The sequence below is a fragment of the Dipodomys ordii genome, unplaced genomic scaffold (assembly GCF_000151885.1).
Source record: "Dipodomys ordii isolate 6190 unplaced genomic scaffold, Dord_2.0 Scaffold197, whole genome shotgun sequence".
In the NCBI taxonomy this organism is placed as follows: domain Eukaryota; kingdom Metazoa; phylum Chordata; class Mammalia; order Rodentia; family Heteromyidae; genus Dipodomys; species Dipodomys ordii.
Window position 1 is genome coordinate 1,059,264 of NW_012267413.1, and position 16,295 is coordinate 1,075,558.

Genomic DNA, 16,295 nt, shown 5'->3' on the forward strand with positions numbered 1-16,295 from the left:
ATTTCTTTGGAGGCTAAAGACATCAGCCATATATCCCAGGGTCTTTCTGCTAAAAGTAAGTATCTGGTCTCCGAGATACCCTCGATGGCGTGATCCAGTATGCCACTGTGAAGGCCACCTCACCCACTGACTTTAATAGCTTGGGGCTCAAGTAAAACCCCATTTGTTTTACCATGTGCCAACTCTCTCAGGGTCACAAAAGTCTCATCATTATCTCAGGTCCCCACTGACCCACTGGGTTGGGCTCTACAACAATCCTAACAAGGTATGCAAATATGCTAAAATAGGAGTGCCATTAAGGATGAAGATGGGAATCATCACTAGGCATTTGATCCACTTCATTGCCTTTTGCTACATGGGCTTGCTTCCCTGTTCTCTAGACTGTATGTCATCATCTCTAAATTTTTATTTTTCCTTATAACATTCATATGCTGTTGACTTGGAGTCACATTTCTAGGGAGGAGGTGGGCTGCTGACTGTTTTCTAGGAATCAGCTCTGGAGAAAGCTTCTCCTTTCTGTTCTGAGCACTTCAAGGGTCTGTGGTCATTGGCTTGGCCCAGGAGGCCCATGTTCTTGGTATTATTACACAGAACAGCAGAATGGGGAGCAGAACTTAAATTTTTGTTGTGGACTAGAATCTGGACTGGTCAACTACTTCTTAGGTCAACTCTGATCTACCACTTGCACTGGTGAATTAAGGTTTTTTTTTTTGCTGGTCATGGGGCCTGAACTCTGGGTCTGGGCACTGTCCCTCAGCTCTTCAGCTTAAGGCTAGCGCTCTACCACTGGAGCCACAGCTCCACTTCCAGCTTTTTCTGTTTATGTGGTGCTGAGGAATCGAACCCAGGGCCTTATGCTTGCAAGGCATGCACTCTACTGCTGGACTACCTTCCCAGCTCCTGAATTAAGTTTTATTGCAACTCAGCCACTCCCATTCATTTACATTTTATTTATCATGCAACAATGGAAGTGGAGACTGACAAAGAATAAAATATTACTGACAAAGTTTAAAACATTTATTATCTAGCCCTTTTCAGAAAAAGTCTGCTCACTCATGGCCTTGAATTTAGAAGAGACCATGTATTTTCTTTAAAAAAATTTATTTACATTGGAGCAGAATATTACAATCCCAAGTCCTGGGACGTCCAGGGTGTTTGAGGAAGGATCTAAAGCCCTTGCTACAGGGTGGCCAACCTTAGGTTGCAGCTCAAGTTTGATGACTGATAACAGCAGCCTGGAGGCCATGTGACAGCTGGTGTGAGCACTTCCAGAGAAGAAACGTGGCTCATGAGTAATTCAGGCAAGGAGCACCAGGCTGGTAAATGAACAACGCAGGTCCATGTTGTTTTTCTGTAAATATTAAATAGCATCAGGGACAGCTTGGCATTGCCCCTGATGCTAGCACTTGGCATTGCTAATGTTGCAGTTGTAAACATATCCTTACAGGGAGACTTAAATGCCATTCACAGGGTGGCAGAATAGGACAATAGACTGGAAAAGCCAATGTTGGGTTAAAGCATCAGCTTTAATTAAGGCTCCCATGTCCTCATGAAGGCTAGCAGGGTACCAGTGTTCGCTCAGAAAGAGTATTTTGGGTGGCTTCCCACTTTGGGAGAAGGGTGACACTTTTGCTCATCTGTGCAATCAGAAAACACTGGCTGAAACATTCCAAGTTATTAAAAAAATGAAGAACATGTGGCTCCTGTCACTTACAGAGCTATGGATGTGGCCCTTGGATTGTGCTTTTGAAAGTGGAAGAGTCTTATGAAGCCGGTCTAACCATTATGTTTCACATCCTATTATACTTCTGTCTGGGTGATCGAAATCAGCCTAGATGGTGGACTGATCTTCAGCCCATCATTCATGGCAGTGAATGTGTTGTTGGAAAAAGTATTTGCAAATCTAGGTTTGAGAACTGAAATTATTTAACTGCACCAGGAATCTGTGACTCATGCTAAATTCTTCAAAGCATATTAGCCACTTTGGTCCAAATCCAGATTTTCGTATGTTGCAGGGGTTTTGAAGGGAGGAATTTTGCAGTCTGATGTAAGCTGACAGCCATCTTAGGCTGCCTGTCAGCTCTAAGCAAGACTTGCAAATTTCTAGGGCCATTGTCCTGTGGAAATATAAATCTATGGGGGAGGGGGGACTTCCAATAAGCCGTACTTTCTGTCATTGTGCTTGGATAGCTCTTAGAAGTCACTTGCTTTCTCTCCCACATTCAACATGTTGGCTTTAATTGTTTCACTTTCACAGCATGAAACATTTGCCAAATCAGCTCTGGCTGACTGGGTTTTCTCTTCATCTTAAATAATTATACAAAGCATTTAAATTGTATAATGGAATATTCAAAATATATTTTAGGACTTAAGTTTGTGGGGAACTTATTTGCATAGAAATGTCAATATTTTTTTCCACCACATCCCTAGAAATACATTGTCTCAGCTAAGGAGGCGTGGCAGGGCCTCTGTGCTAATAAACCCCCGGAAACGGATTAACGTGTTCCAGACAGACCTGGAAATCCAGGCTGAGAACACCGGGGGACCTGAGCCTGTGGGTCTGAGTTTGTGTTTGGAAGACAAGCCATGATCAGATGTAGAACTCCTCCACGTCAGCCACTGCTGCTGCTGCTGCTGGTGCTGGTGGTGTATCTTGGTCAGCCCTTGTAGTTTTGGGGGCATCAGAAGGGAGCTGTGTGGATGATTCTCTGAGAGACGAGGCACTGAAAGCTGGGGGGGCAGTGATGGCTGTCTCTGAGGAGCTGGCAGACCCTTTGGTGAGGAAGGGGAGGGGAGTCCATGAGGATTCTGGGGTCATCCCACTGGCTGTAGGTAGAGGTCTTTCTTCTCTGGGATCCTTGTGCGCTGGCTTGTGGCTGTTGTATCTTTCAGAAGACAGGGAAGTTTCCACAGAACTGCAGAATGTACTTGGGGCAGAATATGCTGAGACCACTGATAGGTCGGAGGAGGACAGCCGCAGGCCTGTGTCTACATCTGTCTCCTGGGCCCCCTCTAAATCATCAATGGAGAAGAGGGGACCAGGCTTCCTCTCTGATGCCCTGTGGCTTGGGGCATCGATGTTAGAAAACCACTGTGGTTCAGCTGAAGAGACTGGGGAGGGGCCTTGGGTGGGCAAACAAAACAAGGACTTGCTTCTCTGGAAAGACCAGGGAGGGCAAGGGATGCTACTGGCTAGTCTGGCACATTCCTGCTGCTGCTCAGGAGGCAAACTCCTCCGGCTGGGCACTGTGAATGGGGTTGGCTCTCTGATGCCCGGTGCATGGCTAGATGCAGTGGTAGTGGGTGAAGGAGCATAATGAGGCTTCTTCTCATAGGAGTGGTGTGCTCTGTTGGGTTTGGTGAACTTCCTGTGCTTCTTCTGGGCCTATGAGAGGAGAAGGTAGACCTCATTAGTCAGGAAATTTGCTGTTCAATGCTGCATGAAAACACTGCCAATCAGTGGAAACTTCCAGCAATGTCTCAGCAATAAAGCACTACCAGTAATTTTGTTCTCCAAAGACAGAAGCAGACAAAGCAATGAGGAGTCTGTGGCAGACAGTCTGAGGACCTTTGAGGTGGGGGGAGATGGAGGCAGGTCCTCCTTACAATAGGGACCAATACTGCAGTCTTGAAGTATTGAACATGGGAATGTGTCCAACAGGTTAGCAAAAATGGGGAAGTGCTTGGCTGAGCACGCTAATGAAGATAAAGAACTCTTGGGGGAATGCAAAAGGAATATGTGCAGGGTTTATGCTTTTCCTCAACCACATTGCCATGATCTTTCCCCTGTAGACATTGTTTGGACGGTACTGGCAGGAAGAGGAAGGTGACTTTTGCCAGGGGCTGGATTTCAGCACGTGAGGTCCCCAGGACACAGTCCTCCTGGTAGCCTATGGTTCAGGGTGAGGGGGCTCTCAGGAGGTCAGCATTTGTTCACTTGCTCTTAGGTACTACTGATTCCTCTCTGTATTCTGCCCTTTCTGAAATTAAGATACATGAAAGGGAAGTTCTGAGCACAGATGGGTCCTGAGGATGCTGGTGGGTGAGCAGTTTCACCCTTAACACAGTGCCCTCATTGCTCACAAGGGCCCTCCACACACAGCCCACACTGAAGCTCTCCAGGCCCTTGCTTCTGCCATACAGAACTGGGCCTTTCCCTTCCCACACACCAATCTACTTATTTGTTTCTCTCTGATGTTCTCAGTTACCTATGTCCAAGCCTATAGGCCAACCTCACAGTACAACGTTTCAATTCAGCGATGGGTAGAGGATAGTAGATCTAGCTTTAGAGAGGATTGGATCATCTGATGTATGAGCTGTGAAATACAGAGAGGACTTTCCCTGGGGTGTTCAAGGGGACATTTCTATCTAGTCAGTATACAGCAGGCAGAGTCACTGGGCTTCACAACAAACACTTCTGCCTCCTCTGTCAAATGGGTTTTCCCATAGTCATGGAGGAGCTTCAGCTCAATGTGACACATACTCATGGAGGATCTGGGTTATAGAGAGGGAACTACAAGGAGGAAGAATTTATTTGTTTATTTTTTTACCACATGGAATTTATACTCCATTGAAAGGGTGGAAGAGACAAGCAAGTAAGAGCCTAGATGATGTGAAGACAGGCCCTTTAAGGAACACTGAGGAAAGACCATGGTTGCTCAGGGCACAGTGGAGGAAGTCTGCCCATTCGTCTTGGAGAAGGGGCAACTGTGCTCCTAGAGGTTGGCATGAGTGGAGAAGGTGAATGTTGGGGAGAGAAGCCAGCACAAGCAGAAGCCGTGGGCAGAGTCTGGCCTGGCTGCTGGCCAGAGAGGTGGAAAGCAGTGATGGAAAGCCAAGTTGAGAATTGAGACTAGGGCCATGTTGGTCAAAGAGGTCTTGACCATGTGGGCAAACAATCCATGAACTTATTTTTCTGCTAGTGTCAGAGTCTTATGTTTCTTCTCTGACTGTTCCTTTCATTGATTTCCAAGGTAATTTTTTTTAGCCTTCTTCCAAAAATCTCTTAATCTTATAGATAGTTATTGACTTACTCTTTCAAATACAGAGGGCCTTTTATGCAGAGCATCTCAGATGTGATTAGGCCTTGGGGAGTATTAAATATGCTCCAGGATACTGATTTTCTTTACCGGCATCCTTGTGTACCACGATCATATGAAAAAGACCCAGAGAGCAGGCACAGTTAACTTTGATAAGACAAGGGCTTAGACTCCAAGAATTAACAACACAGCATTCAAACATAATAAGGTAAGCTATGACTGCAGTCCACAGTCCACAGGGCAGAGAAGAGTGTAGTCAACTTGACAGGGGAGTTGAAACAGCATGGCAGGAAGGGAAGAAAAAGCTTGCTTTAGTAAGTCATGGTTGGATAGTATCTTGGAAGCTGGTATGGTGTGAGTTAGCTGGAGGGCCAGGTGTACAGACCAGGAAGGCCACTGAGGCATAGGAGCAGCCATAAGAGTAGGGCTGGGGGCATGAATCAGAGTAAGGGGGGATCCTGAAGATTCTAAACTGGATCCTGAATCACATACAAATACAGGACACCACCATTGCAAATCTTGAAGACTTAAAGCAAAATGGCAGCAGGCAATGGGGCGAAGAACAAGTTAGATGCAGGCAGGGATGCTGTTCAGAAGATACGGCAATTGTCTTCATTTATTAAGATTCAGGACAAAGAAGCTGCATTTGCAATCGGTCACATGAGGGTCTTCTCCATCATGGATTCAGGTGGTCAGCATTTTCTGTGAATTCTCTGGCTGTCATTCCTCTCCGCACCCTTAGCCTCTGTATTCTGTTTGTTGGTTGTTCTCATGTCTTACTGTTCTCTGTCTGCAGGTTTTGAAATGCCAGCATCCTCTATTTGCATATGAATCAGGGCATGGTGTGACTTGTCTCTTTTAGATTTTTCAGGATTTTCACATAATGAAAATTCCAAGTTCCAGTTAGGGTAGCTTAATGACTAAATGTGAGGAGCAGCGAGTAAGATCTCTGAGCACCTAAGTTATGGATCTTTAAGGGATATAAAGTGAACTGTGTTCAGTGCAGGTGGTAAATGGGCAAGGTATGGTTCTTCTCACAATCCACAGCCAGTTGTCACCACAGAACTGGCTACAACAGCTCTAGACTTCACAGAGGTCTTATTAGATAAGGGTGTGGTTAGGTTCCTTTAGGTCTTGCTGCTCTGTTCCATTGTCCCCTGAACTCTCAGCTCTGCCCTGTGACTGATGTGTCCTGTTCCCATTAATGTATGCTCTGCAAAGCTCTGTGCCAAGGAGGGCGGACCAGCTCAGCACACACTTTGCCTAGTGTCTGGCCTGCAACTGTAGTTCAGGCACCAATGGAAAGCCACTCCTTTGTGAGAGGGTAAGGGGCAGTCCTAGAAGGCACAGCTGTCACAGCTGGGTGCTTGTTGGAGAGACCAACAATTTCTACAATCATTTGAGCTTGGATGAATGAGAGAGATAACAAGTCATGAGCCTGTTGGGGAAGGAGGCTGCTTCTGGCTGGGAAGGTCACAATTCTCCTGGGTGTTCTCGTCTCATCTGCTTGTTAATAAGGAATGCCACCTTGTTATTTCCATCTCTTATTAGAGAACCTGTTCTCAATGAGGATATTTATGGCTGAATCTGCATGGAACAGGAAGCCAGTGGGGAAGCCACAGCAGCCTGTGATGCCCAAGGTGTCAAGGTTTCCATGGAAGGAACAGCTAGGGGAGGCCTTAGCCTTTCCATTGTCAAGGAGAAGGAAGGTGTTGAATCGGACTTAAAAATCAGGCATGACTGGCAGAAGGTGACTATTTTGTGGTTTAGCAGAGATTTTCATTACTAATTGTTGAACACTTACCTGGACTCTGTTTTTTACTGCATGGTGAAGGCAGGAGGCCAGAGAAATGCTGTATTCTGCTACCCTCAGTCTTTTTCACTGGCAGTGTCCATATGCACAGTGGAGGTGCCTGCGGGGTGCGTGGATTCAGAGCTGGTACAGTTCTCTGGATTAATTGTTGGATGTTCTGGGGGGCAGGAGATGGAGGGAAGGTGACTGGACAGCCTCCCCACCATGGCCTCCATCTGGGCCCAGGGCCAATGCACATTCAGGATCTGCTTGGAGCTAACCTGGTGCTATCTTCTGACAGCCCAGTGACAGAGGGGTCCCTAAAAGCGGGGTTTTATCTAACCTGAGATAACTCACATAGGCAAAGGATAGAGTTTATGTCTGTTCCCCTGAGGGTGGCTCTGTTTCCTGCCTCTCTTGTTTGCTGGACTGGGAATGCTAGAGGCTAAGGATGAATCATGGCAAATGTTTTCAGGGACTCTCCCCCAGCAGATCTTCCCAGAGTGAAATAAGAGCCTATGCCTTCCTCCCATTGCTTTCAGCTCCCAGGGGCCTCCAATGACAGCAGCAGTGGCATGAAACCAGCTTTCTTTTCTTCCCTGTGAAGCAGTCCAGACCTGGCGTCTCCCTGGAATCCAGAAGTTCCCTTTGCTGCTATTTAAGGAACTTCTGCAAAGGAACAGGGTAGCATTTGCATAAATTAATCTGCCTAGGGAAGTTGGCCAGGATCTGGTGATGAACCTTGAGTCATTAGAAATACTGGAATTTAGCAGTGGACCTGGGAACTCTTCCTGCAACTGTAAGCATTAGGCACTGTGCCTAGGAGATTGGAATGTCTCTGCAGCACCAACAGGCTAAGGATCTTTTTCAAGGGCCTGGGTATTAAGAGGCTCATTCCTGGGCACATGGGAGGATCTCTTCATCTGAAATCACTAGTAAAGGATGACTCCACTCCTTCTCCAGGAGCTCCAGCAGTCTTCCTGGTTTGTTCAGGTCAAGGTGTTCTCCTCCAGCCTCACCTGATTTCTGAGTAAGGCTATTTCCTTTTACTCTGTCCGTAGCCTGAAGAAGACCTGCATGGCACTGTCTGCTGTTCACTGAGCCAGCAATGAACCTTCAGCCCATGGGTTAAGAAAAGCAAGGGGCATCTCAGGAAACTGAGCAGTAGTAGGTTCCCATGAAAAGTCACATGCTTGTTCTGAAACAAAACATTACAAGTTTGTCTCTTCCTTCACTCTGCTCCGCAATGTTTTCAAGTAAGTACTTGTTAAGGATGCTGCCCACAGGCAAAGCCTCTCATTCCTTGAATTATAAGGAGTCTGGGGGAATCTGAAAGATTCAGTTTAACCTAAGGTTCCTCACACACAACACAACTGAGCTGAGACTGGACAGTTCTCTTCTGGGAAGTGCAATCTTGTGCAGATATTACTAAATGACCTCAAGCAGAACACAGGAAGCACGCTGAGAAGAAACATGCGGAGGCTGACTTTGAACTGTGACCCTCAGATTTCAGCCTCCTGAGTAGTTAGGATAACAGAGATGAGCCACCAACGTCTGGCTTTTGTGAACTTTTTCATTTGGGTTATCCTCAAGCTATCACCCCTGATCTCAGACAACCACATAGCTACTACAGGCATGAATCACCAAGCTCTGCTTACCTCGGACCATCTGCACTTAGAAAGCTAGTGGAAGAGGTGACTGCCAGCATGTAAAAATAGAATTTTTCTCTTGGTCTTACCTCCCTCTATGTTAATTCACTTAGTCTTTATTTATGATTCCTTTTTTTTTGTCAGTCTTGGGGCCTGAACTCTAGGCCTGGGTGCTGTCCCTGCGCTCTTCAGCTCAAGTGCCACTGCTTATGTGGTGCTGAGGAATCAAACCCAGGGATTCATGTATGCAAGGCAAACACTCTACCACTGAGCCACCTTCCCAGCCCAGACTTGCTTCTTTTTACATAGGTATTTTGTATAAGGCATACTGAACTTGTTTCTCGATTTAACCTGTGTGGAAAATCACATAGATAATGGAAATTCTGTGCATGGAGTTTCCACTGCATGTTCACCTCTCCATGATTTTTTACTTTGTTCTTATCATACTTTGTCCTTTCGTAACAAAACTTACTTTTTGTTCTTGAACCTCATCAGCTCTAACCATGTCTATGCCTCTCAAAAGTGTGCTCTTGCAGGAGTATCTGTTAAATCACTTAAAACTGAGACGACTGAATGCATTTGTAACAGGAATGCCAGGAACACAAGGCTGCTTACATCACTGGAGATTGGCTGACCCAGAACACAGATCTGTGTAGAACAAAAGCCCCATCTAGCCCAGCTCAGACCATAGAGACGTCATTGCCATTGTAGGTTCTAAAAAGTAAAGACAGGTCTTTTTTTTTTTCATGAAGCTGCCCAAGTGGGGAAGGTGTTGATTGCTGAGATTGGTCTTAAAATCACAATGCTGTACTCAGCAGACAGTGAAGGCCAGCATCCCCGTATCTTAGTACTCAGGGAACATGTCAGAACTCACTTTCACTACAATCCACCAAGCAGTTATCATTACAGCCCAAGGTGCCCTCCTGGCTAGAAATCTGGGTGGGCTTTTTTGAGTAGTAAAACGAAATTGAAAACTTTAAGTAACGATAACTTTAAAATCCCATCTTAAGGTGGCTCAGTGGTAGAGTGTTTGCTTTGCATGCATGAAGCCCTAGGTTTGATTCCTCAGTATCACATAAGCAGAAAAAGCCAGAAATGGCACTGTGGCTCAAGTGGTAGAGCACTAGCCTTGAGCTGAAGAGCCGAGGGACAGCACCCAGACCCATAGTTTAAGCCCCACGACCAAAAATCCCAGCATAGAATAACACTAGTCAAGACAGACACACAATAACAGAAGGACCTAGAGATAGGAGACCTGGACGGATGTTCAGTGATGTCAGGATGTCAATGAACTAATTAGCAACTTCACCAAGACGTGGTGGGAAATGAGTCTCTTCATGCTGTGAGCAATGAATTATCTCAGGTTTATACTTGCAAGAGATGGCAACAACCTGACAGTTTCCTATCTACCTGAAGAGGTACCAGTTATTTCGACTTGCTAGCTATGTAAAGGCTGGAGGATAGATCTGGGTCTGGCTTCTCTGGTTTGAGTTGGGCTCACCAGGAGTTACAGAAGCCCTTCAAGAGGGTGAATGAATCACGTCCCCATTCCCGTGGGAATGCCAGAGCCTCGAGTAAGAAAGGCCACCTTGGGAACTCAGTGAATTAGAATGGCCACTAACCCTTAACTCTCCCTGTTCAGTAACAAGTCAATTATTATTATCACTTTCAAGCACGTTTGTCTTAAACACTGACTTGTGTGCAACTCACAAATTTTATTTTCTGTTAATAAATCTAGACAATATAAACAATTATTTTAAAGGGGATTTAGTAGCATAACTCATTCTCTTTGATATGTTAAACAGTTTTTAAAAGAACTATGTGTGATGGCAAATAACTATAATTCTAGCTATGCATGTGGTAGAGTTAGGACTGTAGTCAGTGATCTACCTGAGCAAAAGTGAGAAAGCATATCTGAAAAAGCAAGAACTAAAAGCAAGAACACTTGGGGCATGGCTTAAGTGGTAGAATGCATGCCTAGCAAGTATAAGGCTCTGGGTTCAATTCCCTGAATAAAAGCAGTTCCCAAATGTTTTTATACATGCCTTGCTTTGCCTTCCTCCTCTCTTTCCCTTACCTTTCCTTCTTCTTCCTCTCTGCTCCCTTCTCTCCTCTCCCCTTCCTTTCTTCCTTTCTTCCTGTTTTTTTTGGGAGGGGGGAACGGTGCTGGGGATGTAACTTAGGGCCTTACAAAGATTAAGCAAGTGCTCCACTGCTAAGCCACATCCTCAGCTCCTTGGTTATCTTTAAAATAGATCAGTGGTCTCATGATAAGCATTGGGGTTTGAACTCAGGGCCTTGAACTTGCTAGGTATGCAGTCTACTACTTGAGACATTCTTCTACCTAAAACTTTTTTTTTTAATGATTTTTTTTATTGTGAAAATACTGTACAGAGGAGTTACAATTACATGGGCAAAATAATGAGTACATTTCTTGTTTTTGTTTTTGTTTTTTTTTTGGTCCAGTCGTGGGCCTGAACTCTGGGCCTGGGCGCTGTCCCTCAGCTCTTCAGCTCAAGGCTAGTGCTCTACCACTTGAGCCACAGCGCCACTTCCAGCTTTTTTCTTTTTGCTTATGTGGTGCTGAGGAATCAAACTCAGGGCCTCAGGCATGCAAGGCAAGCACTCTACCACTGAGCCACCTTCCCAGCCATGACTACATTTCTTATCAAGCATTGTTGCCTCCTCTTTTGTTTCTCCTTCCTATCCCTTCCCATCTCCCCCTCTCCTGCCCCCCTAAAACTATTTTTTAAACTATTTTTTATAGGATGATATTTTTCAATTGTCAAGGTGATGTACAGAGGGGTAACAGTTACATAAGTAAGGTAATAAGTATATATCGTCAAATTTATTACCCCTTCCCTCCTTTTTCTCCTACCTTCCCTTCCCACCTAAAGCTTTTGAGATAAAACTATTCATTTAAATCTAATCAATTAAACATATAAACAAGTGAACATTAAACCCTCTTAAAACTCTGTATGTTGCATATTACTAAAACTTTACTCCTTTAGCCCTCAAAAGTTCAAATCTAAGGGCTGGGAGTAGAGTTACTCACTGATAATCCAAGCTACTCAGGAGGTAAAGGTAAAAGGATCAACTACCTAGGCAAAACTTGAGAAACCTTATCAGAGAAACAAAACAGAAAGAAAAAAGAAGTACAAATCTAAATTAAGCCTAAACCACATTTAAAACTGTAATAACAAGACCTCTAGTTTTAAAAGGCCAAAGTTTCCAAGACACAACAGAGACTTAAACTACTAAACATGAACAAATCGTTTCTGAAACTGACACAAGAATGTTAATATTATGGGGGTTTTTTACGATAATCATTTTAGCTTTAATTCTAAATATTTCTGGGCTTAGTGTCCACCGCAGGGACAGTTATGTCATCCTACAGAGGTTTGGGTTTTTTTTTTTTCTTCTGAATGACTTGAGGTAGCTGAGAGGCATCCAACAAAGAAAAAGTAGCCTGATTGTTCCTGGCTGCCTTTATGGGTACTCCAGAACTTAAAGGGTGGTTCATGTGGCCCATCTCTCTGCATCTAAACCAGTACCTAATTCCACTCTGCTGACAGATTTCTGCAACTCCACTCAGTTTCTATGACTGCTTCTTTGGCTTTTTTTTTTCTGATATTTATGCAATCAGTGGGATTCTACATCTCTCCCAAGACTGCTGCTTCGGCATCCCTCTGACAGCCTGGTGCTCTTAGACTCTTGGATGAGAGGGGCAGAGACCACTGGAAGGCCAGACTGTTTGAAATATTCCACTCAAGAACAGCACTAAAGAAGCAACTTTTTTCTTTTTTTTTTTTCTCAATTCCAGTTTCTGGATGCCAGTGTGACATCTGGTACACAGAACTACAGCTAGGGAGGCCACATTGGGCCACCCTAGTGTAGTGCTCTGGTAGTACCTTTGTGAGTAAAGAAGGGGACTCTCAACCAAGAACTGCTGGGAAGGAAACACCTTAGCTGGCCACAGCTGACCAGTGCTGAATATTACACTGACACTCAGACCAAGTCTTAGATGGGTCAAAAAAACCTGCTTGTCATTACCAACTAAATTATTTTTAGCATTTACATTTGTCTAAATGTCTTTTAGATCAGAAAAGGACCAGACTCAAGAGAGAAAAGAACAAAAAGGAAAAAGAGAGAGAGGAAAAAGAGAAAGGGAGAGGAAAAAAGCTATGTGAGAAGAAGCCTGTGAAACCCAATTTATAGAAAATGAACAAGTCAATAGCTTTATGACTTAGCTGTGGCTTTGGCCTTGAAGTCTGAGGTATTTTGTTTGTTGGTTTGTTTGTTTGTTTACAAAGTACAAGGGATAAAAATCTACTTGTAATATCTATAACCAATTCATCAGATAAGCAAATACACTGGAATCAGAGAAAAAGTACCTAGACTTGGGATGTTGAAAATACAAAAATATAAAATAGTATACCTTAATGTATTTAAGTGAATAATATAACTATGCAAAAGGAGAAGAATGAGCTGGGTGCCACTGGTAATTCACACTTGTAATCCTAGCTACTCAGAGGCTGAAATCTGAGGATTATGGTTCAAAATCCATCTGAGTAGAAAAGTCCAAAAGACTCTTACTTCCAATTAACTATCAGAAAGTCAGAAATGGTATCGTGGATCAAGTGGTAGAGTACCAGCCTTGAGCAGGAAAGCTAAGGGATGGCACTCAGGCCCAGTGTTAAGTCCCAGTACTGGCACACCAAGCCAACCAAACCAAACACCCCCTCAAAACAACAACAACAACACACATGATCATTTCTTCCAAAGGAGGTTTATCTAGATGTTTCCAGAGGGGTTGACTTATATTATCAAGAGATCTTGGAGGATAAGGACGTTTCTTGCTGACTAAAGTAACTACATATCCTTCAGTTTATACTCTGGTTTCTCTCCAGATTGTATAAATCTTTCACCCTATACATACCCTTCAGATTTGATGGTTTATTAGTGGGGTTTTGATAAACAGAACCAACTTCACATTATAAGTTTTAGAGGGCAGGTTGAATCCATTTTCTCCTATTGCTCCTCAATATTCTAAATGATTTTTTTTTCCAGTCCTGGAGCTTGAACTCAGGGCCTGGACGTTGTCCCTGAGCTTCTTTTGCTCAAGGCTAGCACTCTACCACTTGAGCCACATGACCACTTCTGTTTATGTGGTATTGAGGAATCGAACCCAGGGCCTCATGCATGCTAGGCAAGCACTCAACTACTAAATCACATTCCCAACCTCCTAAAAGATATGTCTTGTTTCTTGTTTCTTATCTGCCTCCCCCTGCTAGAAGATAATTTCAATAGGGCAGGGACTTCTGCCTAGAAACACAGACATTCTATAGTTAGCTGCATGAATAACTAGTTGGGCACGATGTTAATTTCTCATGGTGTAAAAGATTACATGTATGTGTGATGCCAGCAATGACCGTAATGATTGGTTACAGTAGCAAACACTGTGGTAGGATGTGTCTTGTTGCTAAGTATCAGTGTGATGGCCCTATGCATAGTAGAAGCCAGGGCCCCATGGGAGCAAGGACCAAGGAACACAGCCACACTGGACAGTCTCTTTGTCTCAAGTAAGTGGCCTTACCTTTTAGAATGACAACACTCGAGCTTTTCACTCTTGCCACTTATTCACTACTTCCTGACATTTTTGCAACTTGCCGCATTGTTACCAGGAAGCTGCTGGTCTGTGTGGCTTATAATGAGTTTCATCACCTTCTGAGATTTGGTTGGTACACTGAACTGGCTTTAGGGTTGGAGAGATAGGTTCTTGTCAGTAATGTAAACGATACCTTGAGGTCATTATGCTAAGTAGAAGGAGCCAGTCACAAAAATGGTAAATAGATCCTGTTTATATGAGATACCTAGAGCTTGTGAATATTAGAAAGACAGAAAACAGAATGTTTGTTTCCAAGGCTGGGGAAATGGGCAATAGCTAATCAGTACAGTCTCAATGTCTCTGTCTCTGTCTCTGTCTGTGTTGGTCTTGGGGTTATAAGTTCAAACTATGGTATGAATTCAAGGTTGTGAGCAATCTGTCTAGCAAGGTCCTCTACCGCTCAAGCCACAGCTCCAGCCCTCTTCACTCTGGTTACTTTAGAGATAGAGTTTTGCTTTTGCCTGAGGCTGACCTGGTCCGTGATCCTCCTACGTATGCTTTTGTGGTGCAGGTGGGATGACAGGCATGAGTCGTTGTATCCAGGTGTTGGTTAAACAGGATCTTGTTGATGTTTTGTGTGGATTGGTCTTAAGCCATGATCCTCCTGATCTCAGCTACTTGGAAAAGTAGCTAGGATTACCTACTGCATCAGTTTGGGTATAGGTTTTCAGTCTTACAAGATGAGAAAGTTCTGGAAGTAAATGGAGGTGATGGTCATACACAGCATGAATTTATTTAATGACATTTGAATATAAATTTTTATAGTTAAAAATGAAAAAAAAGAGATTCCTGGAGTCCACAGGAGTTTCTTATTAAATCCTCAGTGGTACCTGTCTGTCTCTCCTCGTCTAGTCCATGTCCTGGCATTCCAAGATCAATGTCCAGTCAATCACCTTGTGAATGAAGAAGTGAAGTGAACTAGCTGTGTGGTTGAGACTGTAGAGGATCCTGGGTAAGCACAGTCCTGGGATTCTGACTAGCAGTTCATTTCAAGTGGTAATAACTATATTTTGTTGTCAGGGATATTTTTCTTTTTAAATTTTATTTTTAAACTGTTACTTCTGTGGAAGTTCTTCTCTCCCGCTGCCTTAGGAAGACACAAAGAGCAGCTGGTGACAACCTTCTAGGGGAGGAAAACTCTTCTATAAGCCTCAGCACCATTGTCAATACCTGGCATCTCCAAAGACACCGAGCAACCTGCTTCCCACAGTTCCAGCCTAAAACAGCAGCCTCAATCTCATTGTGGACTTGACTTTGGGTCCTCCCTACATTTCTGTCTCTCTTTCTTTTTCCTTTGCAGTACTGAGGTTTGATCTGAGGGCCTTGTGTTTGCTATGTATTTTTCCACTTCAGTCAGCTCCACTTCTGTCTCTAAATGGATCCAAAGTTTCCTCTTAAGAAGTCCTCTGCCCTTGGCATGTACTCCCATGGTATAGCAAGGGGCTCTCTATCCAGGACTCTGTCCTTAGCAGATCCCTGAGCTGCTCCTGCTTGGCTGAGCTTCAGCACATGTATCTATCCTCCACAGGAGACAAGTGTTCTTCAGGTAGTTGGCTCAGAGTAAGAAGGCAAAATCATTGTTATTGGCTAGCTACTCAAAGCCTGCAAACAGTCTTTGGGGGATTCTTTGCAAAGCCTCAGGAGCTGCAGGCGAGGCCTGCATTGCTCTGCCCAGGTTCTCAGCGCAGTGGCTTTTCTTGGATTATACCTGACTGGTATGCCTGGCCTGCACTTGCAAGTTCCACATGAGAATGAACCTTGTGAGCTCCAGGTGTGGTGAATGCACAGGTGTGGTTGACACCATTGCTGATGGGGAAGAAGGGCAACTTTTCTTCCAGGAACCAGAACCAGGGATACTTGTGAACTGAAAAACATGGATTTTGCCTCATATCACTGATGACTCTCCATTTTGCTGCTGCTAGGAAACACCAAGTCAACTCTGGGCCTATTTTGGGGAACAGGGATGTCTAATAGAACTTTCTGGAGGGATGGGAATTTCCTGCATCTTGACTATTCAATATGGCAGCTATCAGCTACCACAGAGTGCAATGATGGCTGATGATGTCTAGGATGACTAAGGAATAGCACTCTGTGTTTGTGTGTGTGTGTGTGTGTGTGTGTATTTGTGTGTCAGTCCTGGGGCTTGA

The 16,295-nt window shown here is 44.2% G+C and overlaps 1 protein-coding gene across 1 annotated transcript in view; it reads right to left on the reverse strand.

Moving 5' to 3' along the window:
- Nucleotides 1–1,697: 1,697 nt before the first annotated feature.
- Fam124a (family with sequence similarity 124A) overlaps nt 1,698–16,295 on the reverse strand; it is a 76,712-nt gene continuing 62,114 nt past the window's right edge. The window contains exon 4 of the mRNA XM_013034817.1: nt 1,698–3,385. Coding sequence (XP_012890271.1) covers nt 2,591–3,385 — 795 coding nt within the window. The 3' untranslated portion in view covers nt 1,698–2,590. The remainder of the gene's footprint in view (nt 3,386–16,295) is intronic.